The 24813-nt window shown below is 38.3% G+C and overlaps 2 protein-coding genes across 2 annotated transcripts in view; one reads left to right on the top strand and one right to left on the bottom strand.

Annotated features, from left to right (window-relative positions):
- Positions 1 to 1728: 1728 nt before the first annotated feature.
- arsa (arylsulfatase A) lies at positions 1729 to 6791 on the top strand. The gene is made up of 8 exons (XM_081372009.1): positions 1729 to 2123; positions 2792 to 3032; positions 3189 to 3407; positions 4241 to 4410; positions 4488 to 4612; positions 4719 to 4846; positions 5854 to 5956; positions 6043 to 6791. Exons 1-8 carry the CDS (start codon positions 1897 to 1899, stop codon positions 6339 to 6341), a joined length of 1512 nt encoding a protein of 503 aa, XP_081228135.1. The 5' UTR covers positions 1729 to 1896; the 3' UTR covers positions 6342 to 6791.
- A 3965-nt stretch (positions 6792 to 10756) lies between these two features.
- mapk8ip2 (mitogen-activated protein kinase 8 interacting protein 2) overlaps positions 10757 to 24813 on the bottom strand; it is a gene marked incomplete at both ends in the record, with an annotated part of 31009 nt that continues 16952 nt past the window's right edge. The window contains 11 exons of the mRNA XM_081371847.1: positions 10757 to 10829; positions 11378 to 11476; positions 11943 to 12013; positions 12190 to 12312; positions 12431 to 12540; positions 12859 to 13031; positions 13223 to 13298; positions 14660 to 16999; positions 17122 to 17316; positions 17680 to 17758; positions 17846 to 18076. Coding sequence (XP_081227973.1) covers positions 10757 to 10829; positions 11378 to 11476; positions 11943 to 12013; positions 12190 to 12312; positions 12431 to 12540; positions 12859 to 13031; positions 13223 to 13298; positions 14660 to 16999; positions 17122 to 17316; positions 17680 to 17758; positions 17846 to 18076 — 3570 coding nt within the window. The remainder of the gene's footprint in view (positions 10830 to 11377; positions 11477 to 11942; positions 12014 to 12189; positions 12313 to 12430; positions 12541 to 12858; positions 13032 to 13222; positions 13299 to 14659; positions 17000 to 17121; positions 17317 to 17679; positions 17759 to 17845; positions 18077 to 24813) is intronic.

Here is a 24813-nt window from a genome sequence, read left to right as displayed (position 1 = left end):
GTTTGTAATGTCTCCTGTTGAAGTCTGGCGCTCGAGGTAAAGGTGTCTAACACCCACCTCTCGCTTCTGTGTGTGTGAACTGTGAAAGCAGAGCAATTCAAATGCAGAGCGTGATAGATTTCCCTCTCTCCCTGAAAATCGCCACTGACTTTCACCTCCTCCAGCTAGTGGAGCAATCTATTTCATCCCCCGTTCATTTAATTGACTGATTGTCACGTTGTATCACAAGCAAAGCAAGCGCAGGGCGATGTAAAGGACAGCGGCTGGACACTGCACCCCTGCTCTCACTGCCTCTAATGGGATATTAATGATCGAACCTATCAATCGCCACAGCTTTAGTGCACCTGCTAGACTACAGTGAGCTTCATTCCAGCGCTTATGAAACAGCTACCCACAGTGGCAGAGGGCTGAACTGCGACCTGATGTCCATTTCTAGTCATATACAGATAGAGCAGTGTTTTGTGCTCAAAATACAAAGTTTAGGAGTCATATATGCGTCTACACAACAAGAGCATCACTTGCTGGCAATGAAAACAGTGCAGTAGCTCAACACCACCTGTAAGCTAAATGAAGATGTAGATGATTATGACATGATTATCACCTGCATTTGGTGGGTATGATTTAACATCGAATTTAATAAACTTAGAATTAAAAACAACTAAATTCTTCCGAATATTCATATTTCTTTTTGCACCCTGAAAAACAAATTTAAAAAGTGCAGAGGGATCAAATACACTAAGACTGTAAATCCATTATCCATATGATTAACATAAATAAGTGTGTGTGTGTGTGTGTGTGTGTGTGTGTGTGTGTGTGTGTGTGTGTGTGTGTGTGTGTGTGTGTGTGTGTGTGTGTGTGTGTGTGTGTGTGTGTGTCAGACTTATGACTGGCCAAATCAACTCCTTGGTAACTAAAAGGTCAGATTTTCACAAAAGATGTTCTTTGAAACATTCTCAAATATTGCTGGATGTATTTATGAAATTACATTCATGTAATTTTGAGTGTGGCTGTCACAAATACAAAAGGGGGACATTGGGCCTACCAAAAATGAAGAAGACATCTTGAAATTAGAATTTACATTTATTTTTCACTCAAACTGTTAGTAATAATAATAAAAAACTGTAATGACACAATCTGTAGTAGCCTAAATAAGGCCAAGTACATTTTGCAAAATAAATGCATTTCACTATGTGGTCTCAAATCTTTGGATCCCAATGCATTTCTCAAACATTTCAATGCTGAAATGCGATTTCTCTCATACAGTGAAATAATAGGAATAAGCATTCCATTTGATAAACACGTGATTTTTCTCACTGGTTAAAGCCTTTATTTGCATAAAATTGCCTAATTTTATTAGTTATTTAGATTGTGTCAGTTTTTTGTAGTGCTAATGTTTCTTTCCTCATTAAATTGCAGTAAACTGAGGCATAGCTCGCACAAAAAAATTGAAATAATGTTAATATTTACTCACCGTCATGCTGCTGCAGACGCCGCTCATTTTCAGAGATGTTTTAAGAAAGTTGTCGATGTTATTGATCATGTAGGCCATAGGAAAGTACACTTTGATATATTCCGATATAAAGTTCGATAAAAAAATATATATATACCACGGAAACATAAAAATAACCATAATCCATTCCACACGAAACAACCATTCACTGAAAACTTCATGATGCACTACACATCTCTGGCTAGAAAACAACATATCCCATCAGCCCCTTCTCGCCGGATCACGTGTCAGTGATCATATGACTCACAATGAAAAAACCTGAGAGACTTCCACAGCGATAAAGCTGCGAAGAAATGACCCGAAGCTAATAACAAAGCGGGAATTGTCATGATACTTAACGTTTTATAGGTGTATAAATTATAACGCTTTTGTAAGCTGCGTTACAGATGATGGATTTGACGTGTATAATCGCGTTGCTTGCTTTGATCACAGCTCAGTGTGTTCGTGCATCACCGCCGAATTTTGTTCTGCTTTTCGCCGATGATTTGGGTTACGGTGATCTGGGGTGTTTTGGACACCCAAGCTCTCTCACCCCGAATCTAGACAGACTAGCGGCGAAAGGGCTGCGTTTTACCGACTTCTACGTCACGAGTCCCGTGTGCAGCCCCTCCAGGTAAAGCCAAATCCACCTGTTATCCCGCCGATTATCCATATGCTAATACTTTCATGCGTTCACTTGAACACGAGCTTTTGGTGATTTTTGAATCACCTTCCAGGTATCTGTATATGTATTATAATTATAAAATGAGAAATTATGAATATTAATTATAAATTATTGTAAAAGTAATTGTTATTTTAAATGATTATATTTAGCTTAATATAGCCCGCGCAGTTATTTCAGAATGATCTGAACTGGTTTCGTTTTTTACTTTTATGCTATCAAAATTTATTTATTGTAGAATTGATTAGATATTTTACATTATCGACTTTACATAATCTATAATTGATCGTGCAATGTCTCGCACAGAAGATGGCGCCAGAATACAGGCTAATATTCACAGACTTTGGTTCGAAAAAATCATAAACACACTACCAGTAGGCCTACAGTATTTATGCACAGTATGTGAATTTTTTGTGTGCAAGAAAACCCATGATCTAAATTTGTTAAAATGTATATACGCCGCACACTGCATGATATATGCAGTGTGCTCAACTTGACCTTTAATTTCCCTTGTGAAGAATGAATCAATATCAACCTGATTACAATTTATCCTCATTCTGACAACAATTGTGCAGCATATATGCAATAATGTTTGTCTTACATACTATTTTTTGGCCCAGGGCAGCCTTGCTGACGGGTCGATTCCAGACTCGTTCCGGGATCTATCCGGGTGTGCTCTATCCGGGCTCAAGAGGGGGTCTCCCACTCAACGAGACCACTATCGCAGAGGTCCTGAAGGCTCAGGGTTACACAACAGCCATGATCGGAAAATGGCACCTGGGCGTTGGACTTAATGGCACTTTCCTACCCACCAGACAGGGCTTTGACAATTATCTTGGAATCCCATACTCGCATGACCAGGTAATTATGTTTTCTTGTATTATTTCCAGTCTCATCTGGAAATTGCATTGCATTATTATAATATATATTTTAATGCAAGATAATGTTCATTTTGTTGATCTCTCTCATCATGGCATAATAATATTTAAGGTAAATCCCTTTATCTCTGTATCAAAGGGTCCCTGTCAGAATCTCACCTGCTTTCCTCCAGATGTGAAGTGCTATGGCCACTGTGATCAGGGTGTGGTAACTGTGCCTCTCATGTTTAATGAGAATATCAAGCAGCAGCCCGCAGATTTCTTGCAGCTTGAGAAGGCTTACAGCGAATTTGCGTCTCAGTTCATTAATGAGGCCGTCCAAAATAAGAGCCCCTTCTTCTTGTACTATCCTTCACATGTAAGTCAAGAATCTGAATCAAATCATTTTTGTAATGTTTTATGCTCATTGCTTGTATGTCTCTAAAAATACCAATATTCTCACACCACCAAAATTTTCGATTATTTACTAGACTAAAGGTGTGTTTGAAAAGGTGTAGCTTATTGCATACTATACAATTCATACAGTATAATGATTTTTCTTTGAAAAATGTAAACAAGTATTTATTTTTGCAGAAATATTGAATCTGTTATATGGTTATTTTTAATCAATTTAATTTCAACTTTGGGTACAAATGCTTTACGTAAAGAGTCAAGAAACTGTTTACTGAAATTTTAAAATTATCTAATGAAGGCATCCCATGATACCACATTGTTTGTAATTTAATATAAAACTGCAATATAAAAATCAATTATATAAAATTTAAATAAAATACAAATTATTTTTAAGTTTCTTGCAAATTATTAAAATGTATACAAGTTGTTTGGGTTGTAGGGCGACTTGCTTGATTCTGTCTTGCAAAGCTTCATGGGAGTGGCCAGTCGCTGATTACCTCTTGGCACTTTTCTCTTTTCCATGGTAACAGTGACTTTTCTGATTGGATGGTCCAAAGAGATGGAAAGCATTGTGGGTAGTGTAGTTTTTCATTAAGAATTCAGCAGTTAAAATGATTTAAATAAATAAATAAAATAGTGGAAGTCACACTGATTTTCTAAAGGTTTCCACTGAAGTGTTAACCATCATTTAACAATCTCGGAGCTTATAGCAAGCGTTTCTTGAAGGTTTGACACAATATATTTCAAAATAAATGGGATTTTTACTATCTCAACCTTTTCTGCATGGTCTCTTTCTAGCACACACACTACCCTCAGTATGCAGGTGCAGACTATGCAGGTAAGTCACCCCGTGGGCCGTTCGGTGATGCTTTGATGGAGTTTGATGGCACAGTGGGGAAGATTCTGCAAACTCTGGAGGAGACAGGTGTGATCAACAATACTCTCATTTTCTTCACTGGCGACAACGGGTAGGTGTGGTATAAGTGTTTCTTCTTTTATGAGTGTTTCCATGTCCCGTGACATCTATATATGTGTGCGCTCCCAGGCCAGAGCTAATGCGGAAGTCGCGTGGGGGAAACGCAGGACTGATGAAATGTGGCAAAGGCACGACTTACGAAGGAGGAATGAGAGAGCCGGCCATCGCGTATTGGCCTGGATTGATCCAACCGGGTGCTGAGAGATAAACGGCCCGGCGTATACATTCAGCTACAAGAATTATACCACACTTTTTTTAAATGGAGGGCATTTATTTGACATATTTTCCCATCATTCAAAGGTGTCACCCGTGCTCTGGCCAGCTCTTTGGATATTCTGCCCACCTTTGCCAAACTGGCTGGGGCTCCATTACCCGAGGTGCAGCTGGACGGGGTGGACATGACAGACATCCTGTTCAATAAAGGACCGGTAAGAGACAAAATTATCAAAATGAAGTTATATATTGTATATATTTTTAACCACTGTTCAAAAGTTTGGGATTGGTAAGATTTTTTTGGGTCACACTTTAGTTTAGGGTCCAATTCTCACTATTAACTATGACTTTTGCCTCAGCAAACTCCTAATTACTGATTATTATACCATGGTCTGGGTGAATACTCGATTCTGATTGGCTGCAGGGTGTCCGTTAAAAAGTGATAATGTACACCTAGGAAAGGCGTCCCGTCAATTTGACTGATGACAGTTCTAAATGATTGCGCTGGCTCAAACTAACTGATCAACTGCTGCGGTTGGGTCGCTGTGGCCACGTTGTTTGGCAACGCCTGTATACGGGAGATATTAAATAGTGCGCTCGACTTAATAAATAAAAACCCTCACGATTTTTACTCTAAAACACATTAAAGTATTATTAATTGATTAAATATTTCTTTATTTCGTAAGTAACCATGGTATAAGCGGGTTTATACCATGCTTCGGCGTGCAAGGACTGCATTATACCATGCAAGGACTGCATTATACCATGCGCGTCGGACGGTTCACGCCTCGCCGTCGCCTTATTCCGATAAATGGCAAGCCATTACTCCAGTCTTCAGTGTCACATGATCCTTCAGAAATGAATCAAATATGCTGATTTTCTGTTTAAGAAACATTTCTTATTATCATCAATGTTTAAAACAGCTGCTTACATTTTTTGGGGGAAATTGTGACTTTGTTTCTCTGGATTCTTTGATTATTTTACCCTGAACGAGCTCTGGCGATGAGACTGGTCATTAAAACCAGTTCTCGAGACCCTTCTTTTATGTTGCACATCTTTTTTTGTTTTTCTTTTTTTTTTTGTTTATGCATTAATATATCCTCAAGCACATTTCACTACCTCGGTAAGGATGTATAAGTGACAAATAGATCTGAAACTGTGTGTACACCTCCAAAATGGGCCAAAATGTAATGTTGTTAAGCAAACGTTATTTGTGTTTCAGAGTAAAAGACAGACCATGTTTTACTACCCCACTGATCCAAGTAAGAAGTATAGCGTGTTTGCAGTGAGATGGAAAAATTTCAAAGCCCATTACTATACACGGGGTACGTTCACCATCTGTTAAGGCTCCCTATTTAAACCTCATTTCCTTCCTATTTATTTCTAATACGTCTTTTCCCCCATAACTCAGGCGCAGCTCACAGTGAGACCACCCCAGACAACAACTGCTCATTACTGGCCTTCCTCAAGTATCATGATCCTCCTTTACTATTTAACCTGGAGGCAGACCCCTCAGAAAACTATAACCTTGATGGTACTGAATGGGATCCTGTGCTCAAGCAAATTCAGACCATCAAAGAGCAGTTTGAGGCTTCTATGGTGTTTGGTGAAAGTGAGATTGGCAAAGGGCAAGACTCTGCACTCGAGCCATGCTGCACTCCGAATTGCACCCCTAAACCCGAATGCTGCCGCTGCACTTCTGCACTTTAATGGAAGCGGCAGCCAGCCGGAACACTGCCGAATCCCAGCACGACCACGAAAATAGGATTTTATAATATATTTTTTTTAGGTAATATGTAATGTAATCTGATTTTATAAAATTGGTATCAAAAAAAGTATTGTTCAGAAACTGGTATCGAAGTCCAGGTATCGGTATCGATATCGAAAAATTTTGAACGATACCCAGCCCTACTGTCATGACAGTAACTGTAAGTGACTACATGATAGTATGATAGCAGTGACTGGTGTTTTCAAAGGGAATAAGGGAGCTAAATGTTCATGCATGACAGTTATGGAACGTGTTTTTTTTTTTTTTTTTAAGCACAAATGTATGAATGTTTACTCTCCAATTTATCTCATATGGTCTTTTGAGATGAATTTGATATCAGTCTGCTTTTAACACTTAATCTTAATCATTACGTTTTAGAAATAAAAGGAATTAAAAGAACACCGGTCTTGAGATATTCTATTCCTCCTTGTCACACATATCCTAACTAGCTGAATGACTTCCCATTTATTTGGACGTATAGATAGAAAAACTAATTTTAATCATTAAAATATACAAATTAAACATCTTTTAAATTACATATCATATCATATTATATTTACACTGCTGAATGGTTTAATTAAACAGTGCAAAGTTAAAGCTATTTTGATCACCTAGAGCTGTGGTTTTCAACCTTTTTACAATTCAAAAGCCCTCCCCACCAAAAAACATTGATATATATATATAGTAAATATGATATATTAAATGAATTAATCATGATTGTCAGTTGTCAGCATCAGTCCTACAAGCGGCAAAGTCTCACCTTTGCCAAAAAAAAAAACTCCGAAACACTTGGTGACATCAAGCATATAGTATTTTATTCATAAGACCAAAACCATGACAAGGCAGTGAGATTTTTTTTGTTTGATTTTTTTTTTTACAAGTTGTCATTTTTAAAGATACAAGATACATAGTTTTGTCATACTGAAGCTGTTTCCGTTATACAGTGAAGGACTGAATTATGTAAGTTTAAGTCCAGAACTTTGCATTTCTTGTAATTGTATTTCAGCTACCCAAGCTTAAGTAGAAATATTAGATGCTCTGCCTGAATGTGTTAGGGGTTTCACAGCCAATTTGTCACTACAAATTGCTAAAGTGAAGGCTAAAATATTTAAGATATTTATTTACTGTATGAACACACAAAATGTAATGTAACAGTCATAACAGAGGATTGGGAGCTCTGACTGAAATAACTGACATTTGCGCTCATAAATGAGACGAAACTGCTGATTTGACCCATTAAATGCAATGATGAAATGCCAAGAATGAAGGTTTGGGGCATTTGATTTTTTGTGAATGAGGATTTGAACATCTAATTGACACGGCGTTCTGTTGGAACATCAGCGATTGCATGTTATTCCGCACATGGTGAGCACACATCCAACAACAGATGTATACCAATGTAAAGCAGATAAAGGAAAGATACAAATACTAATTAAAAGCTATTTATATCTTTTCACCCCATCACAGTTGGCTTTTGGTTGTGAGATTGTTATCATCAACATTATTATTTTTATTATTTCTTTTAAATTTACATATTTATCTCAATTACATACTCAACAGAAAGGACACAGCATGGCAACCCTGACTCTAGATTATTTACAGCAATCTAACCAAAAACAAGTCACATTGAAAACATAAAACTCCTTATGTGACAGCGTCACCGTCACAAATAAATGGATATCTGTGAAAACAGATTGCAGGCTGCTGGAAGATACAGTCATGTTTGCAGGGAATGTTGGGCTGTGCTCAAAATAGCATACTATCATACTACTCGTGCTAGTATAAAGCATGTATACTTTGTGCGTGTGCACTTTATCTGTATCAATAGAAAAAGAAATTCAGATTACCTACTACATTTGCCAAAATGTGCAATATACGTACAAGACGGCACAAATGACAGGATACTAAAAATCCCCCAATGCAGTGTGACAAATGAATATGAAATAGCAGCTGTGATTTTGCTCTCCTTGATTATTTTAACAGACTGATGAATCTTGACTCATCGTTACCTGAATTAAACGTGCAATTTAATGAGTAGTAGTATGTTTGCGTAGTATGCCAATATTCCATTCTGAACACAGCCCTCCGCTTCTTAATAATAAAACAGGAAATTACCTGACAGGCTGTGATGGAAAAAACTGTGATGTAAATGTAAATATGCTGTCATTACTTCATTTTGACCTATCCATGTCCCGCACATTTTACCTTGGATCTACCAAGTCGTTTTTAATGAAAACTGCACAACAAATTTTCCTGCGATATTAACTGAATGTCTTCACGTCATGATTTTGATTGTGAACTGTTGCATGGCCCTGGATTGCTTTCATCAGATTGAATGAGGTAATTATTGTATGAAGCCAGCAGGGGGATTTGCTCTGTTCAGTCTCAGCAGTGGCGGTCAAGGTCAGGACAAGGGCTTGTTAGAAGTCTGAGAGTCTGTGACTAGCTTGAAACAAAGTGGAGGATTGGTTTCTGATGTCCTGAGCTTATTACATAATCACATGGCATCTACATAACTGAGATACACTTATTCATTGCTGATATATTAGCCGTGGACCACCACTGGACAGAACTTCACCAAGGTATTTTATTCTTTTTCAATCTAATATGAAGCAATATTTGTCCTGAGATGTAAATTATCTGGTTAAACTGATTGGGAAATTATTTCTGAATTCAATGTGCTTCCTAATGAACTGGGACAGTCTTTTTACTCATTTTGCTCTGTGTCTATAAGCATTGCATCTCACTGAAATATCTATCTGCTAACGTTCAAAGCATAAGAGGTGGACTACTGTATATCAGGCTTAAAAGCTAAAAGCGTCAGCCCAACCTGACAATCGTACAAGACAGCAGACAGTGGTAGCAGAGAGGCTGTCAGGTTTGAAAGCTAGAGAAATATCATTTGACTGAATGGCCAAAGGACTGTAGCATAGCCAACTAGGTGAATCGCACAAAGTCGGTCAAACATATCTGAGTCATATTTCACCCCAAAATTAAATGAGAAAAAAAATAATTATAAAAAGAATGTATATACTGTATTTATTTTTTGTTATGAACTAAGAAAATGAAGAATTATATTATTGTTTCATGAAAATTATCACATTCCATAACCACACCCTCCATTACTGTAAAGCAAAAAAAGAAGAAAAATATGATATAGCAATAGTTATATTAATTAATAATGTATTAACTAATATTTTAATTATATTATTAAATATATTAATTATATAATCATTATGGTCCAGTAGTATTTGTAGCATAGTCTCGACTGCATGCTGATTTTATTTGAAAATATTGAACAGAGTTTCTAAGAATCATCAATGACTATAAATGTAAAAATATACTCAAAACTAAAACATCTGAATGCATACCAGTCATTGTGGGTAATCAATTATGATGAAAATAATGCCAAAATGGCAGTGAAAATAATGAAAATGATAAACAAACTCAACACTAAAACATCCGGATGCATTACAGTAATTGTAGGTGTTAAATTGGGATGCAAATAATGACACAACGGCAAATTAGTTATTGTGATTTTGGGGTCAAATATGTTGACTTCATACCATTCACCAAACCATATCTAGGTCCGTCAACACCAAACCTGCCTACCTACAATCCGTCCCACTTTTTCATTCGCAGACAAACGGAGCAGGATACTTGCTTACCGTGATGTAATGAAGCATCTGTATTCACCTACAATTGTCCCTAAATGTACAGTATCTACATTGCAATAAAATCAGAAACATACATTAAACCTTCTACTACATTGGAACAGACAATCTGTAGACCTATCAATGTTTACAGGTCACGTCCTACTGCCCTGTCCTTTTTTTAGTACAAACCCAGTACAGCAATGTATTAGAATCGGACAAATACATATATACAAACAATCCTGGTCTTCAGACTCAAAGCTTTCATTGCCTTTCGATTTTAGACATTGTTAGATTTCTCCTATGTGTTTGTGAGCATAACCCTCAAAGCCATGCATTCAAACATGTGAAGTCATATTTCGCCTTTCCTAAACCAGGACTATATATATAAAAAAAGAAATTGAACCAATGTTTCCACCCCTAACCATGTCCCTAATTATATAGTAGAAAAGTTAAATAAACAGGCAATCCATCTCAGTGAAGAGAATAAATGAATCGATAAACATTTAAATAAATAGACAGACCACTAAGAGCCTATGTAGAGTATTCAGCTCAGTTCATGTTGAGAGAACAAGAGAAACTGAGGAAGGGAATAAAGAGATGAGGGCCTATGTTACATTTGAGAAGGCTGCCAGGCGCCTCGTAGTGGCCAAGCCCAGGAACAGACATCTGTCAGCAGTTGCCATGGTTACCCTTTTCCTCCTCTACTCAAGGTAGATATCTTCGGTAGGACAGGCGTATTCTAAGTGCTCCTGGTAGTACTCGTGGAATGCCCGTCTAAAACAAGCACACAGAGACACAAGTGATCAGAACATAGATGTAGCGAAAATCCCACAATAAACTGTGGGATTATTGTGAAATGCTGTTGGCAAACCATATATTTTCGTAATGTGATGTACTGTACATAGCAGGACACTTTTTTTCTAAGTGAGTTATAATTTCAACAGCACTACAGAAAACAAGAAGCTGTGAGTCTGTAGATGTGCGTAGGGTGATGAGCTTCACTTTTCTTAATTTCGTTTCTGTTCTTAAACTTTTTCCTCCATTTCTCTGCTCGATGATAAGGTTAAATAATGTATATGTTCATGAGGTCATATTATGTAATGTGGCAGAGCTATCTGAGGCCCATAACTCAGATGTCCTGTCTGCTCCAAAAGAGAGAAGCTTTAATAATTCACACAGCAGTCTGTTCTGTGCTCTGATAATGGAGCAGAGACCAATCACTCTCATTGACTTCTCTTTTCTTTTCTTTTTGGCTCTCTATTCTCAGTCTCAAAAGTTCATTGTGAATGTTATAGCGTGACGTTTAAGAGATTTAGACTCACCCCACACACTCGGCTACATGTCTCATGGAGTCCTGAGAGACAAAGACGTGACATGCAAACCTGTTCAGCATCGGGTGCTTGGTGATAAAACCAAAATAACTACAGAAAGACACATAGAGACAGGGGTGAGTGTTATTAAACCTGCAATATCTTCCAAGACTTATTTGGGGCTTACTAAAAGTAGTAGAAAGTGTTACGGTGTGTGTGTGGCCTGGTAAACCCTACATTACGGAGACAAAAGATGGCAATATCCAAAATCCTTGTCCTTGTGGGGACATTTTTATGTCCCCATGAGGAAAACAGCTTATAAATCATACTAAGGGCCAGATTTACTAACAGCTTGCACCAGCGCAAACCCTTTTTTAGCATTAAAAAACTACTCCCAGGATTTCCCAAAAATTTGCAGTGAAAAATTAGTGTTGAAAAGCCGTGGAGACAATTATTTTTACGGCTGACCTTATTGCATATGTATTTAAATCAATCACGCAAGTTGATTTACTACAGTTTGTGCCATTACTAACCGCCCAAAAAAAGTGTGTGTGTGTGTGTGTGTGTTTGTGTTTACCAGTTGTTTTTAGGATGACATCCACAGAAGGAGATGTTTTTCATTTGGAAGAAGTGACTACATCTGTCAAACTATGAAAAGAAAGGAGAAGAGGAATTATATTAAATGTCAAAAATAATTTAATCATAGCTGACTGCTGATTGGGTATAAAGTCCAAGACCATTGTCATATCTGGCAGAGCCAAAAAAGGAAAAGAAAAAAGATTGCATGCACGTTTTCTCTCTCTTTTTCTCAAGCTCTCTCTCACCTCCCCTGAAAGGTCGTACTCATCATCCAAACTCATGACTAGTTTCACACCCTGCATGCTTATTTCTAGCTCACAAATAGATGGGGGATGAAGATGCACCGTCCTCTTCCTTGCCATTGCGATCTGTAAGACAAACACAAACACATTTGTTCAGCTTTGCATCACATGATAAAACATTGTGCATTCATTCATTATCTCACACAAGTAACGCACAAACTGATAAATGTCCTGTTTACGGTACCTTCTGCATGGCAGCACACAAGATGCCGTTGCCTTGGTGATAAGGAACCTCCACCGAACCCAGGAACTGCACTCGGAAGCTTTCCATCCAAGCAGGGTTCCTCTTCATTGCTATGGAAACACACATATATACAGACAATGCTGAATCACCAAGTGCTTTGACAAAGAGACCAGATGTGAAGGCCAAAGAAATAGAAAAGAAAAAGAAAACAGTCACACATTGCTTACTAGAAAAACACTTAAATAATTACAAAAAGTCTTTAACATATATATATATGTACTCTTTAGAATACAATAATTTTATAAAATATTTAAAAAAATAGTAATAATGGAAAATAGAAGGGTATTTTTTTTATCAGACTCCTCAAGCATGAGCACAGGGAATAAAAAAAACATGTTGTAAAAACATTGTATTGTTAAAATACTTACTCATCAGGTCTTTTGTTTGGCCAACAACCTCGTGGGCGTAGTACGCTGGGAAAATCCCCCTGGCCCCTGTGCGCATATTGTACCCACGGTACCAGTAATCATCCTCCTCTTCCTCAACGAATAATGGATCATCAACATCTAACTCCAGCTCATCTGCATGTCGTGGGATGAACCTGCAGCGTGGGCATTAAAACTTGCATCTGCATCGCTTGTGATAGACATTCAGTCATAGCAGTCAATTTTAAGTGTTTTGACAGAGACTGAAAATAAGAGTTCCTTGAGGGTTTGTGTACTTTAAACCAGCCTGGAGCTTTTTGATTAGAACTAGGTGATTTTAGGTTATAGCGTGGGCAGCATTACTCACCTGAAGACTGCTCTGTGAGTCTGATCTCTTTCTTCTCCATTTATAGTGCACGAGAAAAGCCCAAAGGACTCTGTGCCTGAAACACGCATAGTGCACATGCATTATCCCACTGTCTGTGTGTGTGTGTGTGTGTGTGTGTGTGTGTGTGTGTGTGTGTGTGTGTGTGTGTGTGTGTGTGTGTGTGTGTGTGTGTGTGTGTGTGTGTGTGTGTGTGTGTGTGTGTGTGTGTGTGTGTGTGTGTGTGTGTGTGTGTGTGTGTGTGTGTGTGTGTGTGTGTGTGTGTGTGTGTGTGTGTGTGTGTGTATGGTCCTGGTAAACCCTACGTTATGGGGACAAAATGTCCCCACAAAGTGGCAATATCTGAAATACTTGTCCTTGTGGGGACATTTTTTGGTCCACATAACCACCTCATGAATTACATGAGGAAAACAGCTTATAAATCATACTAAATGAAGTGTTTTGAAAATGTTCTGTGATGGGTAGATTTAGGAGTAGGGTTAGTGTAGGGGGACAGAATATACAGTTTGTACAGTATAAAAAACATTCCCATAACAAGTCCCCATAAAACACGAAAACCCAACGTGTGTGTGTGTGTGTGTGTGTGTGTGTCACAGACTTCTGCAAAACCCATTTAGAACCATGTCATATAAAACCCTTCATCTTCTGATGTCATCTCATTAGGAATATTAAATATCCTTTCTTTTCAGCAAGACAGCCTCCTAAATTATGTAAAATTATCATCTAAATCTCTACTAAACTGAACTAAAAGAGCTCAGAATGGCTCTGTGAATGGGAGTGAATTTAATTTGTTAATTTATTTAGATAATATACAAACATTTATTTAGCTTTTCCCCATTGTACATATTAAACCATTTACATTAGCTTTGAATGTTTTTTATTGTCACATCAGTTAGCTTTGAATCCAGCAAGAGAAAAAACAATAACATTGGATGCTGCTGGATTCACGTGTTAGGTCCAGCTCTGTCTCTGAGATGGAGGAAAACATGTTACTAGCAAATGTACCACCACACGCAAATGCAGCCTCAAGTTTCCCTTCAAAGCAGTAGAGCTAGGGTTATCACTGTGACAATTTTTGGCACTAAGTAATCTTTCAAAGAAATAAAAATAGGACATTTGATGCTAATTTATTTAACTAAAGGGATGGTTCATCCAAAAAACATAACTTCTGTCATTGTCTACTCACCTTAATGTTGTTCAACCTGTATGATTGACTTTCTTCTGCTTTTTGTTCATACAGTGAAAGTCAATGGGGCTCAAAAAAATCGTAATTGTTTGCGCAAAAAACACATTTTTCAAAACATTCCCCTTTGTTTACAGGTTTGAAACAAAATGGAGGTTAGTAAATGATGAAAGAATTTTCATTTTTAGGTGAACTATCCATTAAGTACATTGTGCAGAGTGTTAAATTTCACTTACTGGAGGACCGTGACGTGCTGTTGACAAACACATTTAGGAACTTCTTTGAGAAAGGCAAATCCGCCTCAGGGGAGGAGTCTTCTTCAGAGGAACTTAACAGCAAATCGGATCTCATTCCTTCTACTATCTGGCTCTGCCCGTAAATGTCTTCATCTTCATCAACCCCTTCTTCATCACAGATAGTAGAGAGTCCGTCACTGTCCTCACTAAGGACAGAGGTACAGCGCTTTAGACTCACCAGCTCTAGCGTTGTGTTTTCATCCACCACTAGGGTGTACTTCATCGAATCATATGCCAAGGAGTCATCAATGGGCCGGTTGGAGGTTGCATTCCTAAACTCTCGTACACTTTCATCAATAGGGGGGGAGCTGTCCAAGTAAGTCTCATTTCCAAAGGGTGAAGGTGCCTTGTGAAGATCATCCAGAAAAGGGGAGGTATCTTGCTCATCTTCATTATTATCTGTTGAGTAAGTAAGACTGAAACAGTGATTGGTCTGTGCTGTTGGGAGGTCCAGCGTAAGGCTGTTTTTGACGTCTGTGATTCGCTGCAAAGTGAGCTGATCGACCCATGTCTCCCGACCCTCATCCTTGTCACTGATTATGCTCTCGCTCAAGCTGGGAGAGTCCAGCTCTTTCATTCTCTCCATCATTAAGTCATTATTTGGCTCCTCCTCTTCCTCTTTCTGCTTGTTTTTCAATGAGTTCTGGGGTGGGAAGTCTTCCGCTTCGTAATTCTTTGTCCTTGTATCGAATCTCGCCATAAAGACAGGTGTACCGGTGCCATATGTAGGGTTGCTCATGTACAGACAAGAGTCTGTTTTCTTCCTTTCTTTCTGTCCCTCTTCAAATACAGTGCTGGCTTCTTTCTCCTTCTCTTCCTCCACTCTCATCTCTGACCTTTCAGAGGTGACCTTTTGTGACTTTTCTTCAGATTTCTGCTTTTGCAAATTGCAGCTATCTGTCTCATTGAAATCATCTGTTTCTATGTCCGACGAGGGCGAAATGGTGTCGGAGATGGAGGCTGACCGTTTGAAGCACTCCTCTGGGCAGCTGATTGGGTATGAGCCTTCTGATATCATCCTGTTGACCAGATTGCTGAGAAGCCAAGGAGAATCCGAGTTTTCACTGAGCTCGTCCTCGGACTCGGACTCGGACTCCCCCTCGCTGTTACCATCGTAGTCGTCCACAGAGGGCATAAGTTTGGGGCCAACCGGCAAGTAGAAGGAGCGTTTGAAGCTTTCAAGACTGTGGTCAGGCTCAATCTTTAACAACAGCTGCTGAGAGCTGCTATCCTCACAGGGTACGGCAGGGGGAAGAGTCTCGTCTGGATCAGCCTGGTGCTCATAACCCTGTTCGTCATCTACGTTCTGCAGACCCATCAGAGCTTGGCCGTCATCTAGTTGCAACATGTCTGGGCTGGTATCTAGGAATGGTGAAGGGTCTTGTTTAATTGGGTCAGGTTGGCCCAAAAGAAGAGATGCTTTTAGACCTACAATACCACTGTCTTGCTCTGTGTCCAGCTCCTGGTCCAGTTCTTGGTCTGAGGTTGGGGAGCTGGCTTCTTCAATGGAATTGGTGAGGTGCGAGGAACGCCCGCTGCTGGATTCACTTGTTAGGTCCAGCTCTGTCTCTGAGATGGAGGAAATCATGTTACTAGCAAGTGTACCACCACACGCAAATGCAGCCTCAATTTCCCCTTCAATATCAGAGTCCGAACCAGGAGAGCTAAGGTCATCGCTGTGGCGGTCTGACTCAGCATAGCGTTTGGTGTTCATATCAGCAATACCTGGATCTGAAGAAGGAGAAGTTGTGTCATTTGCAGCAGCAGGTTGACCCTGATGCATGTTTCGGGGTTCATCCAAAGCGTCAAGGATGTCTGATCGACTGGACGACACATAGCTGGAAACAGAAATGGACTCCGTTGGTTCAATGCAGGGGAACTCAATGTAAGAAGAGCCCCCAGCTTCCTTGCAGGTGTGATCATAGGTCTCCTTACTCATGAAGTCAATGACAAACTCTTTGTCCAGCTCCTCGTCCGATAGTGGAGTCTCAGCATCATTACCAAGAGGTGCAGTTGAGGACAAACACCTACTGGTGCCATCGTTTTCTAACTCATCGTCAGCAGTCTCAGTGGTCACGGTGTAGGTGTCATTGGTGGGTCGAGAGCGGCAAGGTCGACGTTTGGCATGGCCATTCAGGTCGTGGTCGACCTCGGTGTCGGAGCACTGAGAAGTGCAGTCATCAACCGAGGGGACAAGCTCGCTTAAAGTGGATTCTTCAACATCAGCTTTCACCTCAGTTGCCTCAGAGCCACTTGAAGAGTTATGCTGACCAAAGGAGCCTGGTTTAGAAGACAATAAAAAGAAATGGAGGGCAATTGAGATGAGTTGACAAGGACAAGAAAAAGACAAAATGAGAAATGATTTTGGAGGTTCATTTTGCTATTAGCAACAGGATTCTAACCATATTCAAGTCGCTCTCGTCTGTTGCCCTCAAAGTCGTACAGCAGAGGCCTGCCAGGTGACTGATGGAGACCACAATGTCCTGGTGGGTTTGAGGGTGTACCTTTGGCAGAGCCGTTGTTGTCTGGATCCCCTGGGCATGAGGTGGTCACATGGGAACCGTCCTCAAGGCAAGAGTGGTTCGGAGACAAACAGCCTAAAATATTGAGTCACAATGGGATAGATTTATAGCTACAGAAATATCCAGAATAAATATGAATCGATAGAATCAGTCGGGCAGATTGTAATCCAAACATTTCATGAATAGGTAAAGCTTTTATAGAGCATACAAACTGAATGTAAGGGACTTTGAGCTTTTGGAAAGGTGCTATATAAATAAAAATAATAATAAAATATCTAAAGAATCACAGATTTAAATCAAATAAAAAAGTTTAACATTTTTATCAATATTAATATTATGTATGAAATATAATTACAAAAATTATGATTATTATTACATCTTTTATACATATATTATTATTATTATTATTATTATTATTATTATATGAGGAATAATCACCCTGTGAAGTCGGGTTTCGAATAGAATCCTGCCAGCTTGACTTTCGTGGTGACACATTGCTGTTGTTGTTTATGGAGTCCTGATATTAGAACAAAAAAGAGGAGTTTAAATATTGATATACATATATTTATTGATTTATTCATTGTGTAAGGCATGATAGAGGTACCTGTGAAACTGGTGCTGTCAGGTTTAGAGTAGTTGGGCGGCTCTTGAGTGTGCCCAGAGTAGGGGAGGGGGGAGGAGATGCTGATGGTGAGGGAGGGGCATCAGGATCTGCTTCCTCTTCTTCTTCCTCTTCATCTTCATCTTCATCATCGATCATCTCAAACTCTTGGAAGTCATCTTGGAATGAGCATACTGGATGGTGATAATCATTCTTTTCCAAAATTAAGCAGTCCTTTACAAAGGAGGAAAAAAAAGAAAAATATATTAAATATCATTTACCTGGAAAAATCTGGTGTAGTACTGTAAAACAATACCATAAATCAATACTGCAGCCTGAAACAGGGGTGACTGAATGGACTAGTGAAGACTGATTATACACAAAAAAATAAATATCCACAAATGTCAGTCAGCATGAACATTCCAGCTCAGAGCAAATGCTTCTCATGTTTACCAAACACGATTCAACATGGACTTTTTCTCTACCGTTAATTTTGTGTTTCATCCATTAGTTGGGCCATATGTTCATCATGGACTGGATGAAGACTCGACTGCTAGCCAGGCCATAATTTTTGAAACACGTGTTATAGATGGTCAGAGGCAAAACAAACTCCATCTTGCAGATATGTTTCATGACACATGCAGCATATATTTCTGACTGTAATAATTCAACCAACAGTGAGTTTATAGGTTTATAAAACAACAAAACAAAAACAACAACTCGAGGTTGATTACCACAGGCAATGATTTTGACTTATCCTTCCAATTATCGTTGACAATTTAAAAGCAGAAATGTAAAACTCACATTATTGATAAACCTTCAATACTCCTTTATAGATGTTCACAACCTATTTTTCTTAAATGTAGGGAAGGATTAGATTTTATCGTTCAGTAATTTGATTAGTTAGTGACAAGTCTGACTAAAATGGCTAATCACTACCACAAATGTGTATTAAGAAAGTAAAAAGGGTCAATTTTTTGGACAAATGTATTCATTTATTGTCCAATTTATTTTGTCTTTAAAAAGGGAAAGACTGTGGATGGACTGAACAAAGCTTCTTGTGGGGAAGGGCAGATGGTGATCGATGCTAAATCTCCTCAGGTTTCAGCGCCCTTCCAGGAAAACAAGTCAATGCACTTACATAAGCATAACGTCTGATATTCACCTCAATTAAGAACACACACACTACAGCTAAAATTCTGTTTGTTGCTTGGCAAATGTGTGTGGGTGATGTCATTAAAAGTCCCACACTGCATTAGATTCACAACCAGCTGGCACTGCAGGGATCTGAATCTATACACCATCTCTATCCAAATCAATACCCCTGACCAGCAGCAGTCAAACACACTATGACCGATAACTACATTCAGGAGAGTGCTGTATAGATGTAGTTTTAGCTGTACTGCATGAATTAGTCTATAAATGTTCTATGGAAACTCTATCGCTCTAATATTTCCAAGGACGAGGCCTCACCCCTGACCAGCACTGATTTTACATCCCTGCTTAGAGACGGAGTCAGCATTACACCAGCAAAAAGTGTTCTGCTGAGCCAGCCGAACTCACACAGAAGCCATGAATGAATGCAGTGCTCTCGACGATGACCGCAAAGGCAGAGCAAGAGCGAGACGAAGAGAAAAAAAATAAAAGATACAGTGTTAGAAGGTGAAGGAAACGCCATAAGATTGTAAAGAGAGAAAATAGAAGCTAAAAGAGAAAACACACACAAAAGTACACACATCAACTTTATACTGCAGTGGATGCAGAAAGTAGGAGGGACAGCGATGCCACTGATGTCTCAGACAAGTATCTATACTAATGCAGAGACATTAACTACAGCACAGCACTGCATAGTCGAGGACTGTTGAATAATTCATAAGACGACCTATTCATCAGTTCTCAGTCAGTCAGTCAGTCAGTCAGTGTTGCCTGATTTATTCTAGTTACCAAAAAAAATAGAACATATGTCCAGTTAATAATAATCTTATTTACAATATAAAACATAATATATATTATTATATAAAATTAATAAATAAATAATTAATGTCACTGCCCAGGAAAAATAAAAAGATAGTTCACTGAACATACCTTTTGTTACAACATACCCCAGTATTGGAAATCTACCATAAAATAGACTATTAAAGGGTAAATAAAGGTCTTCAAACTTTAAATTGAAATATTGTAGAATAATTTATTAATTTTAGAAAAAGAAATTAAAATAGAAACACTTTTCATTTAAAAATCTACCTTTATTATACAGTTAACTCTTGTTCGAAAACGTCAGTTTTGAGACCAAATCTACGATATAGCTTTTGAGACAACTTCCAAGTGACTAATATTATATATGATATAAACCTAATATATTGTTAATAGCCGAAATAAAGGTCATCGCAGTGTTAGCAGCAAACTGCCTACCTGTGCTGTTTTCTGCTCCACCCTATGAGCAGCTAACACAATTATAGTCTTTCAGATGGATTTGATACAGTACAGCTCATTTTATCAGACTGAAATGTGATGAAATGTTACCAGCTACATTAAATATCAACTGTATACACTGATGAGTTAGAAAGCGGATGTGTAACAAATGCACAAACAAATGTACGTAAAACAACAGACTGTGTATTCACACATATCCTGTTCTGCAAGAAAAACATCTCACCGTCTTGTCTTTGATCTCCTATTATGAGCAATTTGGACTGACACTAAGATGGCACATCTCATGCTGCTTAGCTAATCCCACACACACACACACACACACACACACACACACACACACACACACACACAGTCATCAAACACCCTAACTGCAGATTTAACCCTTAAACATGCACTTGATTTCTACAGAGGTGGGAGACAATAGGAAATCAAAATTGGCCGTATTTAGTGTGAACAAATTATTAGTGCCAGTATATTATTAGCATGCTCTTTTCATAATTAAAATGTATGAATCTCCAACTTATAACTTTTTGTTTTTTTATACATTTTCTGCTAACATAACAATTAATATTTAATATTAATATTTTTAGCATAATAATCACATTCATAATTTCATAATGTGTACTTTTAAAACCAACAGTATGCACTTTTCACAATAAAATGTATGAATTGCTTTCATCAAAACTTTCTCCTACTCTTAAATCCTTTTTAGTTGACTCTGCATAGGAAGGAAGTAGTGCCCCACATAATTTTAAGCTAAAAGTTTCATTAAGAAATGCCAAATTATATGAATTAAATGTGTTGTGAAATTTGCTGTTTTATGTGTTTTTTCCCCAATATTGCACATACTCAGCTGACGTTCATCAACAGCATACTGTAATATGCAAAACCCCAGAAACCCAAACCTGTTAAATGTATTCAGAGAGCCAGTGCTCTGTGTGACAGAATGAATAATCCATGAAGGAATCGAGAGCAAGGGTGAGAAAGCTGGAGCAAGAGAGAGAGTGTCTGGAAGGATGGAATTGAGTCTGATATACAGTATCTTTCCCTTGTAACTGCAGGACTTTAATCTGTTTTCAGAGATGTAGAAGAACACCAGAAATTTTTTAGGTTCTAAAGGCTGTTTTAAGGTGGTCACACATTCACATGATTTTCAAACTCCTGTCAAAATGCTCACAAGTCTTCCTTGACCAGTCACAGCACTTTACATTCTGCTGTAGTGGTTTCACTCTGTGCTTTGAAATAAGTATGTGGATATTGTGATCATTCACATCCTGCACATGAGCAATATCCAAAACTGACTGACCAGATTTAGCCATTTTAACACTATCCTCCTTGGTTGCAAAGGACGGCTCCTTCCATCTGGCCATTTCCACTAAACCCCACAAAATAATATATATATATAAAAATACAATAAAATAGCTTAATATTTGATTAGTGATTTATTGAATTATGGGCTAGGAATAATGAGTGCAAGATTGGTATGACCACTTGGCCAAAAATGGCATCCACACAATTCGGTATGTTTCATTGCGTCATGACAAATGATACAATTGGAAGTTTTAAATTCCAGGCACAACTTCACATCATGCATACAAAATATTCAATAAATATGTAATAAGAAAGTTTAAAAAAGTGTGAACAAGCCAATTTTCCGAGTTCGGACATCACTTTTTGCCTCTACTGTAGAAGTATTCATTTCTATAATTTAAGTCAACAACATCACTGCATGGTAGAAAATGGGCATTACAATAATTCAGAAACATACTCTGTCGGCGTTTAAGTCCAATTTTCTATGCCCTTCCCTCACTAACTTCCCTCTGTCTTGTTCACTCAGATGTACGTAATTGCTTACACTGCACAAATGCCCAATACTGGCGGAATCCGTGCAATTGGTTTTAAATGGAACACCTTAACCCCTTGATCACTTGGAATCCACTATGGAACTGATTTATTATTTACAATTTGTTTTACGCACCACTCATAGGCCTGTATGTATGCTTGGGCTGTTGGAGAAAATATAAAAACACAAACGAAAGCGATAACAATACAATAAGCTGTGTAAATAACACTAAACTTAAAGCCACAATATGTAAGATTTTTGTATTAAAATATCCAAAAAACACTTACAGTATGTAATTACATTCTTCCAAATGTTTCCAACAATGTTTAAATCCAGAGAAATCTGCAATTTTAACCAGTGTCATGGCCCATCAAGTTCAGGAAAGTAGGAGGCAACCGCCAAATGTTAAACGTAACTTTAATCTAAAAAAAAAAGTAAAAAAAGTAGCAACTGCAGCAATTAAGCATAATAAGGCCTGGTCCTCTCTTGCCCTTCACTGTCGTCTATTTATTTTTTTGGCAGCATTTTTTCCTTTTTTGCCCACTTATAGACTGCAGTCGGCTTGCTCTGTTTAGAGCAGAAGAAGCAAAACCTTGAGGACCACACGAGGGAATTTTTAGATCTAGGTTGCCTCACCCACTACCCGAATTACACCAGTCTCAGTGAGCGGTCCAAGGCACGCCTGTCCGTGGATGGTCCTCGGGGAACCTTTGCAGCATTCATGGAGTGGGTTCTGGTGAATAATGGATCTCCATTCACCATCTGCCCTGCTGAGGAGGACATCACCAGCCCCACTCCAGACCCAGAGCCTAGTCTTCGTTTTTACATGGTTGTTATTTTCTCTCAGTGTTATCTCCTGGATTATTATTTAGATCATTGGGTTTATTATTGAATTAAACACTGTATATCCTTCTTCGTGCGATTTACTACAGCCAGAAGCATGACAGACCTCAAAAACATTGTGGTCTAGCTCTGCTTGGAGTGTACATATTGTGTGCTTCTCATTTCTTTATTTTTGCATCAACCTTTTCTTTTTCTTGCTTCCTTTCCTCGAGTCTCAGCTCCACCCCCTTAGGATGCGAGGGAAAGATGCAAGAAAAGACAATTAGGACAGAGGAATCTGAGGAAAGCTTATTTGTACATTTGAATATTCTTGATCACTCAAGCATCACTTCAAAGCATCACAAGCTGAGCTCATGAGTCAAAGTTTGGTTATTTAAGAAATTCATAATAAATGTTACAATAGCAAGATGCCCTGTTTAAGTATTTGAGATGTATCTGTTATTTAAACTGCAAAGGTAAAACTTTACTTAAAATTGTTGTGACATATGTAACGGGGAAGTAGAATTTATATGTGCATAAGGTTTTTCAACGAGAAAGACTTCCTCATAGGATACACCTGTGTATCCGCTATCTTAGTTCCTCACCTAATTGTGGTGCAATTAGAGAATTTAGATGTTCTTCAAAATGGCTTTGTTACTGTTGATAACCTGTCAAGCTTTCCAAGCAATTGCTAATAGTCACCAAAAAAGGCTGTGGTGTGGAGTGGAAGGCTACATGTGAAAAGTGAAATTTTTGATTTTTGATTCATAAATAAACACTTATCACATTCACTGTTAATCTATTTTGCATTTTTTTTTTTAAGAATGTCATATGGATAAACAATATTAGGTATTATATGTATATATATATATATGTCACATTTTAAACAATACTAATATTAAGTTATTTCAACAAAAAAAAATAAAAAAAATAAAGGACATTTAATGCATATTCCCAAACCAACAGCCATCGTTCGTATATATAAACCTAGAAGGTTTCTTATGTAACCGCTCTTAGTGGCACATTGGAGGCACAGAGGATGTCTACTGTGATTTTTTAGTCTCTTGTTGCATAGACAAGGGACAGGCCCTTCAAACACAATGCAGTGTTGCTTTCACATAATCCTGCGGGACAGGCATTTGTGCATGTGTGTGTGTGTGTGTGTGTGTGTGTGTGTGTGTGTGTGTGTGTGTGTGTGTGTGTGTGTGTGTGTGTGTGTGTGTGTGTGTGTGTGTGTGTGTGTGTGTGTGTGTGTGTGTGTGTGTGTGTGTTGGATTAGAGCTGCCAACTGTGGTAAAAAAGAAAGACTGTAGCCTGATGCACTGCATAGACCTGGCATCTCCAAATAGCGAACCGAAGACTAAATAACTACAGCACCATTTTACTGTTTCTACAGTTTAAAGTGAGCAGCGTGTCAAAACAACAGAGTTATTCACACCACAAGCACTCAGGTCCATTTATGGTTATGATCATTCGGCACCATATCCTCTAATATTGTTTTCTAGAGCTAAACACGCCTCTCCGTGTTCAAGGCCTTTCCGCTCTATGCGTAGTGCTTATATCTCGTGCTAAAGACTTAAAGGAGAACTCCGGTCAATTTTAACATTGAGCTAATTTTTTTGTAAATTTGGAGTGCTGTCAATACAGAAAACAATGACAAAAATCGATGTTGCCAACACCGTGTTATCCTCTTTTTAAAATTTGCACCCTGTTGACTTTAATGGGGCAAGTTTTAAACCTGCTTTTAGCCTCTTAACATCCTTGATGTGTCATTACAAGTGCACAGCTAATGTGAGTGATTCCTTTAGAGTGATCACGGGTGAATCTGACTGCAATAGATGTGAAAGATATGAATAAAAATGATGTTATTTCA

Source organism: Scardinius erythrophthalmus (genome assembly GCF_964197995.2).
Source record: "Scardinius erythrophthalmus genome assembly, chromosome: 8".
Lineage (NCBI taxonomy): Eukaryota > Metazoa > Chordata > Actinopteri > Cypriniformes > Leuciscidae > Scardinius > Scardinius erythrophthalmus.
This window is presented reverse-complemented; position numbering and strand designations above follow the sequence as displayed.